The sequence below is a fragment of the Pundamilia nyererei genome, unplaced genomic scaffold (genome assembly GCF_000239375.1).
Source record: "Pundamilia nyererei isolate P.nyererei 1_Seehausen unplaced genomic scaffold, PunNye1.0 scaffold00034, whole genome shotgun sequence".
NCBI classification, from domain to species: domain Eukaryota; kingdom Metazoa; phylum Chordata; class Actinopteri; order Cichliformes; family Cichlidae; genus Pundamilia; species Pundamilia nyererei.
This window is the reverse complement of record NW_005187435.1, coordinates 2,279,371-2,293,048: the sequence shown is the minus strand read 5'-3', so window position 1 is coordinate 2,293,048 and position 13,678 is coordinate 2,279,371. Positions and strand designations below refer to the sequence as shown.

Genomic DNA, 13,678 nt, shown 5'->3' with positions numbered 1-13,678 from the left:
ATTGATTCTTGTCAGTTTGCTTAAGCCCTTGTTTAAAAGAAACGTTTGTACATATAGCTTTTTTTTGTAAAATAAGCTAACTAAAAAGTTTAATAAAGATGAAAATGCATAAAGTGAATAAAGTTTCATTTCTGCAACAAAAAAAAAAATCATGTTTGCCATTTAAGTATTTCTGTGTGAGAATGAAGCACATTCAATATAAAATGATTGATAAGAAACTGAAAGGCATTCCTCATTCATGAAGGCAGAGATGATTCTCTGTAAGGCTTTAAGGAAGCTGTTTTCCAAGTTATCTAATACACCAACCCAACCACCACCATCTGCTCCTTTTAAAGTTAAATCCCCCAAATTTTTATGAAATCCATTCCCAGACTGGATACCAAATACATGTGTTTTAACATTCTGTAAGTACATCTTTGTATATATGTAGATTTGTTAGTATCATCGTTTAGTTAGTCCACCATTGCATCACTGTTAACTGATTCCATTTCGAGGCACATGAAACATAGCATGCATGCCTTACTTACCCTGTTTACAGTGTGTCAGAGCTACATTAAGATACTGTTAATGCAATGTAGTCTGTTCCCACAGCTGTTTTCATCATTCTCTGCATGACATTAGAAAACAGTTGCATTTATCACCAACCACCTTTCTAATTTCTTATTTTGTAAAGCAACATTTGCTGATCTTTAGTATTCATTACAAAATGATGACAATGAAGTGTTTGCTATGGCAATACAATGATTTTCATGATGGGCGTCACCAAATCAACTAGGGCTGAACTCTTTCTATGTCATATCTATATTATTTACATCTCCAGGTTCCACCACTTGAACTCAAAGGGCTCCCTGCGGACATTGGACCCACAGTGGACCTCTCCCAACAGCTGGTGGTAGGATGAATAGTCGTCAATGAACGTGCAGTTGAGGCCCAGGCCTTCCATTAGAGAGCACATCTCAGCCTCGAGTGCACATCGTCCCTTCACTTTGGGGCCAAAGGGCTTTGGGATACCAAGGTTTTTCCCCAAAACAATCATGTTCACCTGGAAACAAATATAGCAAATAGTTCTTCTGTCAGCCCAAAGATTTATTTACATCTATTTTCAACTAGCAGGAGCTTTGATGCCTAATAAAATATAATGTACAATTTACCATGTCGGGGTAGTAAGCTACTGCTCTATACTCCTTTTCATCCTCCACTAGTTTGAAGAGGATTGGCAGATCAATGATGTCTTCATCGTCTAGGCCTAGTTCCCTCTTCAACACATCCCGGTTCCAGTCGATGCAGCTCTGGAAATAAAATAATGATAATATATGCCTCTAAAATTCTCATTTTGCTTGTTAAATTACTGTGCTCAAAATATAAAACATTTTACTATAGTGGTTCATATGGTAGTTTTGGTTTACGTACCACCAAAATCTACCCAAATACAAATGTACCCAATAGTATGTGAATATCAGCCCTAATATGCAGGTTAAGATCATTTAGCCACATTAACTGCAAACATTTCTCTAAAAGAAAAAATCATGCATACATCCATGCATGTGTCTTTGATGAAGCACTTGTCGCTAAACACGGGATCACACTGCACACCTCAGTGACTTTAGGGTGGCTTGGTCATAGGAGGCTATTTTTACACTAAGTCAGTTTGACAAATGTCTGGCCAGTGTTGTCCCGGAGTGCAAATATCTATGAGAAGGAACAACATGTGTAGAACTATGCTACATAGGTTCATAGGCTGTAGAGTACTGATGCACACAGTAAAAATTTAACTTAGGAATTAAAGGACAAACGGCTTCTGAGAAAAACACAAAAACTTTTTGTTTGGACCTTTAAAAGTTGTAATGACAAAGGGGCTCAGAAGAGTAACTCGAGCAATGCCAAATGCATGCTAGGGTGGGGTAGAGTACAATGCAATTGGACTCTAAAGCAGCTGAAATATCTTAAATGATGAATCCTTCTTTACTAATGCTGCCTGAAACCAACAGTAAAGCTTGTTGGAAAGATAATAATGTTGTGGGGCTGGTGGCCATGAATTAGTGCTGATAAAAAAAATTCCTAATGTACAGCATCCTGGCATTGCCCATTCCAATACCTTTGGCAAGAATTGAAATGCTGACTGCGTGCCAGCCGCTCTCACTCAAAAACAGTTGTGCTTTCACTAATGCCATTGTGGGTGAATGGGAGCAAATCCTGCAACGAGGTTCTAAAATCCAGTGAAAAGCCTTCCTAGAGAGTAGAGGCTGTCATAGCACCATATTAATGCTCGTTGCCAGAATGTGATATTCAGCAGTTAGATGTGTTATCTTTGTTTACATACTTGTGTCTTCGTGCCTGAACTAGCATACCATATTCTTTTCTGGTCTTCTTTCTTTTCATCTTCTTTCTATTTCTACAATCTCACTCACCTGTACATAGTTATTTTCAGCTTGGAGTTTTTCATCCTTAAGGATTTCATCCAGTGTTATTTGTTCTGCATTTGTCAACCCTGTTTGGGAACATCATTCAGAGTGAGTGATAAGGCTTGGTGCCATGCCATGATGAATTTGTGCATTGCTAAGATGCCCTTGCATATATTCTACAGACGTTGCAGATAAACACTGGCCTACCATCAAACAACGTGGCTTGTCCGTGTCCACTGCTCTGTAGGCCTCTGAATAGTTTGTAACCTGCGTCTGGGCTGGCCAACAGCAGTCGGAAGCCCTGTGAACAGACAAACAAGAGACAAAGATAACAGTGAAGCTCACATATCCTAAAACCTTATATAATTCCACAATGTACAAAGCAGCAAGTCACTATCAAGCAGATGCAGCACCAGATTCACTTCAGTAGAAAATTTTATTTACCTTTCTGTTAGGTGCAGGAACGAAAGTCATGAATTCATCCACGTGGCCAACAAGGAGCCAGTCAGAGAACAAGGCAATGGGCTCCTGAACCTTCTGAGCCCACAAAAAGTCTTGAACTACTTTGGTCATATTTCGTCCTTTAGTTGCCCTATAAGAAATAAAAAGGTTTCACTTTGCAAAAGTCATCTGTAACATTTCTGCTTATAAGTCAAGAATTGATCTTTGAATTTTTTAGAAACTCACGTAGGGAAGGCAACCCCAATGATGATTCTTCCCAGGGGGTATTTTTTTCCATTTACTGTGACAGGAGGACTGACCTCCAGATTGCCAAACGAATCTAAACTGCTCACATGTTCATCTAGGGCCACCCTTGTCACATAGCCAAAGTCGGGACCCTAGACAAAGTAAATAATTGTTTGTGTTTTTTTATAAATCAGCGTAAGTAATGTAATTTTCTGCTTTGAGCCTATAATTTGATTAACAAAACCAATGTGAATAATATACAATCAAAGCTTTTAATGACATCAACAGTAAAAACTTATTATAAGCTTTTCTCCTACAAGCAGCTCATCATATGGAAAGTTTGCTAGCTCGCCATCTCTCGGGGAATCCAGAACAACAGGAAAACGATGATGAGGTGAATCGATGTAACCAAATTCCAGTTCATCCTGAAAAATAGAAAATATATGTTATATTTATGCTGTCCTCTTGGCTTAGTTGATTAGAGAATTTTTTTTCTTTGTGTGAATGAATAGATATGTACGTGTTTGCAAATGTTTTTTGTGGTTTTCCGTTTTGCAGTGTGGTTGTTGTGAAACCAGTTACTATTGTGTAATTTTTCAAAGAAACACTTTTCGTGGTTTTCGTGTTAATGTTCGTCTTATTTACTGTTCCTGTTTACTTGGAGTTATAAAACCACAATGTTACCATCATTAAAACTCATAACCCTTCCTTGTTTAAAAAAAAAATGGCTTACCTGCATCCAGCGGTCACCTCTGTTTACATATTCATGACAAATGTTCAGCTTGTACCCACTCTTCGCAACAAGGTTCCTCATTCCTTTCAGGAACTGGTAGTTATCAGATGTGCTAACAAAGAAACAGTCAAACAGTTTTTTGATTGTGCCACAACATAAGTAACATATTTTAATTTATTTTAGTGAGAGCTTTAAAAACAATTTAAAAATTAAATTGTAAAACAACAAATGTCTGTGAAAGCAGTATTTACAGTATTTACACAGACAAACAGGTTTGGCTTTCTTGGAAAGAAGGCAAGCTAAGGGGAATGTGTGACAGCAACAACAGCTGTCACCATCATGCTCATTATTCATGAGTCTACACTAACCTGCAGACAAACACCTCTACAGGTCGAAGCGTGTTGGGTGTCATGATCCATGGTGCCACTTTAAACACAACTTTGTCAGTAAAAATCGGCGTCTCAGGGAGACCCTGTTGAAACATGCGAGAGGCTGTTGAGTACTACCGGTTATACTCCATTCTATGTTTGTAATGCAACATTAAAAAATGGATTCAAAAACTTCATGTTAACTGGAACCACAAAATGTATCCGCTACAGTTATGCTGTAGTTAATGGTGTAAAGAAAGAAGGTGATTAAATAAAGCAGTGGTACACTGTAACGCTATACTCTGGATCTTACATCCGAGATTGGTTCTAATAGACTAAGGTTGATGGTGACGAGTCCATTGAAGTCTTTGTCAGGAAACCTCAGGCCCTCCACATAAAAGTTCATCTCTGCCACGCCTCCAAGGTAAGGCACTTCCTTGGACAGCACATCACTGCTCAGCACCAGTGGATAGTCTTTCACAAAGAGATTGTAAAGTTTCTGCGCTGAAGTAAGAATGACAGAAAACAGGTTAAATACTTAGGCGGTTAACTTAGAAACAAAAAGAAAAAAAGAAGGTGTTCAAAACATGCTTTTACAGATCAGGTGACATGCACATCAGATCAAATGTTCCGGGGCTTTTCTTTATACCCACTTCTTTACTCACATAGGCCACTATTTGACACTTCGGTGGATCGGTTTCTGAAGACTCGAACACTCTCTGCATCTCCCTGAGAGATGTGCATGGTGAGTTTGTAGCCCTCTGGGAGTTTACCCGGGCCTTTGGTCCGCAGCACCATGACAGACATGTCCTTTAGATCTGTACATCCATAAAAATTATTAATGCTGTTGGCACCATAGAATTTTTTCCCATCTCAGGTGTTGTGCCTGGTATCTGCTGTAGTCACTGACTTACAGTAGGGGCTTTGATCCCGCGCTATAGTGCAATTTGGTACCTTCCATATCTGTACTAGTTACTCCTTCAGTGCTGAAGAGACTTTTTTTAACTGCTCCACATGTTGCAGACGTCAGTCACATGTGGTAGTGTTTCTGGTAACTGTACACCTTTACACATAACGCCTGACCAGCATATACTATCAACTTTCAGCTCTACTGGATTTTATCTCTACCCTTGTGAGTCTTTGTCTCTCACAAGACAATTCTTTATCAGACTGATTTACCATATCACCATTTGAATCTGCTTAGTACAGACAATAAGAATGGCTTTTCTAATGCTAGGGAAAGTTAAAAAAAACAAAAAAAACTTGTGGTACAGAAAACAAATGAAAAAATAGAGTATTTATTGGTGAAAACTGAAGCTGCACTGAAAGTGGTTTACCAGACACTTTATAAATGCTTTTGTCCTCGCTGTCTGTTGTCTTCTTGTAGGTCTTTTCTGAGTCACAGTTGACCAAAAGGATGGCCCCATGCCCATTAGGACCCCATTTCCAAGAACCCTAAAATATTTTCAAAAAAATGAAAATGTGAATTTTGTGACTTAAAGACTTCAGCAAAATCTTCTGAAAATAACTGCAAACTGAATAAGCATGTTTGCATCTTGCCTTTACTGACATACAATGGAAATGTGATATTGTGTTGAAGTAGTTCTGTCATGTAAAGCTGAAACATTTTAGATCACCTTTTTAGGGTTGTTTTTCTCCACGATGCCATCTCTATCAGCATCGACATCCAGTGAGAGCTCTGCATAACAGAAAGCTTGTTGATCACACACACCGCTTTTCCAGATACAGGCTCAGATCGCAGTACAGCTATTGTTTTGTTTTTTTCATATCACAATCATCATGATATGAAACTCTGGTGAATCGTACATCATGTTTGGATTATAATGAGCAATAAAATGTACTATTTTACAGACAAAACAACAAGTTCTTAATAAAATGCATGTTGCGTCATTATAATTTAACTTACCAACAGCTGTCAGATGCACAACTGCTCTCCCTAAGACCTCTTTATTCGCCCCATAGTACTGGACTGACAGCTTTTAAAATAAAAGACATAAGCTGATGATGTGCAGAAATTTAACAGGTATTGATTTTATATTGTTTGATTGTGAGTTGTCCATTGTAAAGCAAATAGGAGTGAGCCCTGATAATTTCAACAGCTACAATTCAATCATTAACTAAAGTATAAATCCTGACAGGAGTTCGGTTTGACAGTATTTTTACCCACAGGTGCAGGAAAACTGAGCAAAAAAATGACTTAATCTGACTAACAGTAAATCTTTTTTGACAGTTAACATGAACTTGAATCATGCTCTTGATAGAGGAAATGCTGAAATCAAGAAATGAGACATACTGACTTGTGACATCAGCAATGTCATGCAATTACACAGTTTCCTTTGGGATTAATAGAGTATTCTGATTCAGATTCAATTTTGTGCTACTATACCTTGCTATCATTTTCATGTTGACTGGCATGGTCCCTGCTGATGAGCAGGACTGAGTTTTCAGTGAGAGGGATGGGAGAGAGGTGGGATGTGTCCCGAGGAGTGGGGCTGATGCTGTACTGAACATTGGCAGTGCCTTTCACGGAGAAGAACTTGGAGGTGGGAGGGGCACTCCTGAGAACCAGACAAAAGCACAATTTGATGACAGGCGTTTTATACAACACAAACATATTGTATTAAACATGAGATCCACTTCAAAAAGCGCATATTTTTCTCCATGTACATATGAGGAAGTGCTCTGACGTACACAGACAAGCCACAAGCTTTAGTCACAGTGATATCGGTCTGCTTAGAAACTGACCTGATAAACTGAACAAGTCATATTCTTGTCATTTCTGTAGCTTTTCGTGCTTTTTACACTAATTTTTCTTGAGGCACTAGGAACATGATAATCTTGTATCATACTAGGTTGCAGAGGGTTTTTTTTTAACCCATGTGTCATCTGTTTGTTTAGCAATAGGCGCCATTGAAACAACTGAAAGAGCTGGTCTGGCAAAGCTGAGACCACAACGTAGACAACTTGACGTGGCACAAATGCTGATGTCTTTACAGCAAAAACTTCTTGAAGGTGACATTTACTGAATGGTTTAATAATGCTCTATAACACGATGATGGTTGTAGTAGACATAATTTATTGACTTTGCACTACATAAACTGGCAGCTAGAATATGTCAGAATTCTATTGTTTAACCTGAAGGATGATATTTGTGTGCAGTTCCTGGTGGTGGCAAATCTAATAGTCTTTTGTTTGTGGAAAGAATTAACAGTGTTTCATTGTTGCTGTTAACAGGAGAGACTTTGTTTTCCAAAGAAATGTATGGTGTACATTCTGCCAAATGCCAGCCTACATAACAGAGAGACAAGGGATTACTGACTCGGCAGAGTGGGAGACTGGAATATGGACGGGACAACCTGGGCCTCAAAGGGGTTTTAGAATATCCAAAAACACTTTCTATCGAGAATTATTTTGATTTTAACACTAACTTCTTTTCATTCTATCAGTCCCTATGTAGAGAACACTGACAGAGATACTGGAGACTGTGATTCCAACGTGCGATTTAAATGTTAATCACCAAGACAGCTCTTGCTTTGTGTACAAATGAATAATGAACTTCAGATGAGTTTTCTAATTCTTGAAATAATGTTTTTGACCAATCATGGCTAACCAACAGTACTACTCTTTTAATGGAGAAGAGAAAGTCTTTTGGCTGTTTGATCACAACCACATACACTGCCAATAAAAGGTAATGTATAATAACACATGCATTTGATTTATATTATCAATATTGTTTGTAAAAAGGATCTGGATGGACCACACCTGGATGTGGAAAACAGCTTGCTCTCTGGCCACCCAGCTTTAAAATAAAATCATGACCTCTTTTGGCCAGCAGTCCCTGACTTAATGATGTTACTAAAATAGGACTAGTAATTTAAAGTATAACATACATTATATGGACCACACAGTATTGTGCCGAGCCTCTTAAACTTTGAATGCAGGTATTTTAGTCCCATTGCCACAGGTGTATAAAATCAAGGATCTAGCAATGCAATCCGCCTTTACCAACATTTGCTAAACAATGGGTCGTAGAAGAGCACTGGTACTATAATATCATGTGAATTCTCTGTAAAATCTCTTCCCTTTTAGATAATCCAGGAGCAGCTGCACCGTTGCAAATTGGACGGTTCAGTTACTACAGAAACTTGGCCACGACGCTACCAAACAGGGCCGCAGGGTGCCAAGACCTATATTACCTGGAAGTCTTCAACGCTCTGCTGACTCAGTAACTACTTCCAAACCTCCATCCATCCATCCATCCATCCATTCGCTTCCGCTTGTCCTTTTCAGGGTCGCGGGGGGCGCTGGAGCCTATCCCAGCTGTCATAGGGCGAAAGGCGGGGTACACCCTGGACAGGTCGCCAGTCTGTCGCAGGGCTAACACATAGGGACAGACAACCATTCCTACTCACATTCACTCGCACATTCACACCTAGTGGCAATTTGGATTATCCAATTAACCTATCCCCACAAGCTGCATGTCTTTGGACGGTGGGAGGAAGCCGGAGTACCCGGAGAGAACCCACGCAGACACGGGGAGAACATGCAAACTCCATACTTCCAAACCTCCTCTGGTATTAACATCAGTACAAAAACTATGTGCCGGGAGCTTAATGGGGGCACATGCCCGAGCAGCTTCTGTGTAATGTTTAAGTGTCCCAATACTTAGGAAGACTTCTGCCCCAACATAGTGTATAGTGCTACTATTCAAAAACACAAAATAGTATGCCAAAGGTATCATAAAATTGAATCAACATTTCACTAAATATTTTAGCAAATAATTAACTTCTCGAACATAGAATACTGCACGGATGTTCTGTTCCATTAAATTAAAAAATTAAAAAAAAACGCCAAACCAACGTTTGTGAAGCGTGCGTATTTTTAATGACAGTGAAAATACAATCTGCACACAGGATACATAAACATATGGACAATCGGCTACGATATTTGATAGAACATTAATATTACCACAAAGCAACGCGTTTGCTTATCAACCCCTAAGCAAGACATTTCACATAACTCAGGTGAGCTTTTTGGCGAAGAATGTATTATAGCGGTTTGAGCAAGACCTACCTGTTCAGGTTGACGTTTAGCTCCGAGCCAACTACGTATAATACCGTCGTAGTTTTGCCGTAATCTATTCTGAGCGTGCGGGGATGGATCATGACTGTCGTCTTCTCGCACTGTTAGACAGAGACTGACCACAAACGTCCAGCGATTGCTGCGACAGTACAGAGAAGTGAAAGCGCAAACTTCTAAACTGTTTCAGACCAGCGCGACAACTCATCATAAAAGCTGCAGGTACGTTGCTAGGCTTAGGCTTTGTGCGGTGATTGGTCAGTCAAATTCCACTCCGCCCCCTCCAGTGGCCACTTATCCTATGGCAGTTCTTTATTCTTATCTATTGATCTTTCTATTTACTGAGATCTTCTGGAGGAAAGTGGGCTCTGTGCACATTTCAACTATTAATAATTGAATAGACTGATTTTATATAGTTAACTACTTTTCCTGAGAATTCAAAGAGCTTTATACAGCTTGCCTCATTCACCCATTCATTAAAAGCACTTTTATCCATGCTTTTTCTACATAAGAGGTTTCTCTACATTCACACGCATTCACACTCCGACGGATACATCGGACCAACTTGGGATTAATATCTTGCACATGATATTTAGCATGCACACTGGAGAAGCCAAGGATCGACCCACCAACTTTCCGATTAGTAGTAGATGACCTCATAAGCTATAGCCAACCCAGTACGAACAGATGACTTGTATTTTTTTCTGTATTTACTTTAGGTTTTTACAGACACATTGTGACAACTGACACCAACCAGCGCACCCACCCACTGCACCATAGAGCCGCACCCTTCGAGATCTCTCAGCAGTATGCACTGAACAGTCACTTGAAAGTTTTCTACGTGATGTTCTCGCCACTGTTACCAACATTATAACGTGCATATAGAGCTGAGTATGTGTGTTTAGAGTCATGTTAGTGTTTCACCTTACCTGTTCACCTTTGCTGTCAAAGAGGTTCCAACAACGTAGAGAAGTTGCTGCGTTTTTTGTGTGTCTAGACGACATGTAAGTTGACTACCCGTTCTTTTCCTATTTAAGAAAGTAGGTATATATGGAGGGACATTGGTTTGGTAAACGTCTTGAAACATGGTTGACGGCTGTTTGCCTCCTGTGAAGAGTAGTAGGTGTGTGCAGATGTACTCATATCTGAAAAGCCTAAGTAGCTTATGTAATTTGCAGTAGGAGGGACAAGCTTACAAGCCTTCCCATCTTTAAAATAATTTGCCAAAACCTGTTAATTAAAATCTTCAGAGGAGTTGTGCAACTTATGATTGGTTGAGGCCAATGGAAGTTTTTGTTCCGCACCACAGACATTGCTGTATATTGCAAAGGCATGGCCAACCTGCTAGGGCATGTCATAGGTTCAAGGACTGTATTGTACTGTGTGTCTGTATGTACAATCATTTTGTTGGTGTTTGTGGGAATAAATAAGTAGCCCTTGAAAACTAGGTTGCAGAATAAGGGCCAGGTTCTGTTTGCTGTCACCATCTGGGTGTTTGGAGGTTAATGGTTAATCTGCGTTTAACACTGGATACTGTGTTTCCTCTTAAAAGGAAAGTAAAAAAATCAGAAAGCTTTGACTCTCTGATATAAATCGCAAACACACACCTTAAAGCAGATAACCTGTAAGCTGGAGAGGAAATTGTGATGCACTAAAGATTTTCATTCGGTTTATAAAAGCAGTTTTCTGTTCTATAAAAAAAAAAGTGCAGATTTCTACAAGGGTGTTCAAAAAAGTCTCACCATTAGTTAACGCAGTCACTTCAAATATGATAAGTTTATCTCTATTAATGGGGTACACAAAAGCTGTAATTACACAACAACATGAAAAGCTTTTACTTGATCCAGTTGTCTTAGCTAATTATAACCCAATCTCCAACCTTCTTGTTATGTTAAAAAAAAAATCTTGAAATCAATGTTATCAATGAGCAAACTGATCATTTACAGTGGAATGGTTTATTTGAAGAGTTTCAGTCAGGATTTACAGTCAATTTCTATCATAGAACATAAACTGTCATGTAACTGAAACAGAATAGGAACAGATCCCGCTGCAGAGCTACCTGTAGGACATTTTACTGTACTATTCATCAGGATAACGTTTCTATCATAGAATAGAAACAGCACTAGTTAAGATTATAAATGACCTGCTTATGGCCACTGGCAGTGGACCTAGCTCTGTGCTTGTCCCATTAGACCTCATTCTATACTGCTCATCATAACATTTTAATACAGAGATTGAAAACATTCTTAGTATTAAAGTCAATGTACTCCAATGGTTTGAATGGTATCTACCTGAAAAGTTCCAGTTTGTGCATGTAAAGTAAAGTTAGTCATGGAGTTCCACTGGCTTCAATGCTGGGGCCCATAATTTTTACATTATGCATGCTTCCCATATTAATATAAACTACTGCACTCTTTTTTATTACAGATGATGCCCTGATATCCAGGTATATCTGTCTATGAAGCCATAAATCAATTAGCTAAACTAGTGTCATGTCTTAACGATGTAAATGCCTGGATGTAATTTTCATCTGCTAAATTCAGACAGAACTGAGGCTATCATGGTTGGCCCTAAAAATATGATGTCTAACAGGATAATCTGGATAGCAGTATCTTGGCCTCCAGTAAGACTGTGGGGAATCTTGAAGTCATTTTTGATAAGGATATGTTAATGTGCACATTAAACAGACATTAAGGACAGCCTTCTTTAATCTGTGCAGTATCTCTGAAACATCCTGTCTTAAAGTGAGACTGAAAACCTAATAAATGCATTCATTACTTCTAGGCCAGAGTTTTGTAAACCATTATTATTAGTTGTCCCCAAAGTTCCCTGAATAGCCTCTAGGTAATTAAAAATGTTGCAGCTAGAATGCAAACAAGAATGAGTAAGAGAGATCATAATTTTCCCATATTAAATTTAAAATCCCTCTCCTCACATTCAGTATTAGCATCATATTGTCCTAACAGAGCACTTCAATCTCAGACTGCAGGCTTACTTGTGTTCCTTAAAATACATAAAAGTAGACTTGGAGGCAGACCCTTTAGCTATCAGACCTCTCTCATATGGAACCATCTCCCAGTTTAGATTTGGGGGATAAAGATAGATATCCTCTCTATTTTTAAGATTAGACTCAAAACTTTCAATTTGATAAAGATTATGGTTAAGACTAGATCGGGTAACCCTAAACCATCCCTTAGTTATACTGCTAGAGGCTTAAACTCTTTTGGGAATTCATGTGCTACACTACGATACACTTATTTTCAGCTTTCACCTTCTACTCACCTCTTTTCTCTCTCTACATGTTTATATGCCACTTCAGTATGTCAGTAAATGTGCTTGTTCATTGGGGATCATCTGATTGTTGGGGTTGGTTTTCTCCATTCTGAGGAGACTGCTATTGTGGTTTGGTGGTATATAAATAAACTTGAACTGAACTTAATTGAATCAAACTGAACTGAGCCACATCAACTGCAAACAGATGAATATCATGCATACATCCATGCATGTTCCTTTGAAAAACCACTGGTGACAAAACATGGGGTCACACTGCACAGCTCAATGACTTTAGGGTGGCTTAGTCACAGGATGCCATCTTTACACTAAGTCAGTTTGACAAATGTCTGCCCAGTGTGGTCATAGCAAAGTGTAAATATCTAGGAGCAAAAACAGCTTGTGAAGCAGTATGCTACAGAAGTCCCTAGACTGCAGAGTACTCATGCACACAGGAAAAATGTTTGAAAGTTAGAGACTGCTTCTGAAAACATGTAATGGCATGTGTACACAAGACATCAAGGCAAGACATCAGCAGTGCCAAATGTCAGCTGGGGTGGTGTAAAGTGCTATTCAATTGGAGTTTCATGTTATGGTTTCCTGGTCCTGCAGGTTAGATTAAACCTTTTCTCTTCTTTTTTAAATTGTATTGTTTAGTTACATGTTTGAAGCAAATCAATATTTTTTCTTCTTTCAGCTGCTCTCTTTAGCGGTTGTCACAGTGGATAATCTACCTCTATCTCACTGCAACTTTAGGATCTTCCTCTGTTACACCATTTCCTCCTTCACTACATTTGTGAATCTTTTCTATTATCTTCCTCTTTCCCTCCTGTCTGGGAGCTCCATATATATCCACTATCTCTCCTCTGCACATGTCCAAACCATTCTGACCTTGCTTCTCTAACTTTGTCTATAAATTGATCTGATATACTCATTTCTAATCCTGTCCCTCCTGGTCATTTCCAGTGAAAATCTTGGCATCTTTAGTTCTGCGACATCCAGCTATGCCTCACATTCACATCTTTTTGACAGTGCTATCTTTTCCAACCTCTCTCTCTTTCATTCACATGTGTATTCTGTCTTGCTTTTACTGACTTCTATTCCTCTTCTCTCCTGAG

General features: G+C 39.0%; 1 protein-coding gene across 2 annotated transcripts; it reads right to left on the bottom strand.

Moving 5' to 3' along the window:
- Positions 1-105: 105 nt before the first annotated feature.
- On the bottom strand, positions 106-10,424 carry padi2 (peptidyl arginine deiminase, type II). 2 transcript variants are annotated; one of them, XM_005729726.1, is made up of 16 exons: positions 10,220-10,424; positions 6,598-6,769; positions 6,118-6,187; positions 5,828-5,889; positions 5,528-5,645; positions 4,856-5,008; positions 4,504-4,694; positions 4,191-4,294; positions 3,823-3,934; positions 3,407-3,514; positions 3,090-3,241; positions 2,847-2,994; positions 2,610-2,703; positions 2,409-2,488; positions 1,152-1,289; positions 106-1,042 (listed from the first exon to the last, which is right to left on the bottom strand). In XM_005729726.1, the coding sequence occupies exons 1-16, from the start codon at positions 10,375-10,377 to the stop codon at positions 809-811; spliced, it is 2,094 nt and encodes a 697-aa protein (XP_005729783.1). In that variant the 5' UTR covers positions 10,378-10,424; the 3' UTR covers positions 106-808. The 2 variants fall into 2 exon arrangements, with proteins under 2 accessions (XP_005729783.1, XP_005729784.1); XM_005729727.1 differs by lacking the exon at positions 10,220-10,424 and adding an exon at positions 9,285-9,517.
- Between the last annotated feature and the right edge of the window lie 3,254 nt (positions 10,425-13,678).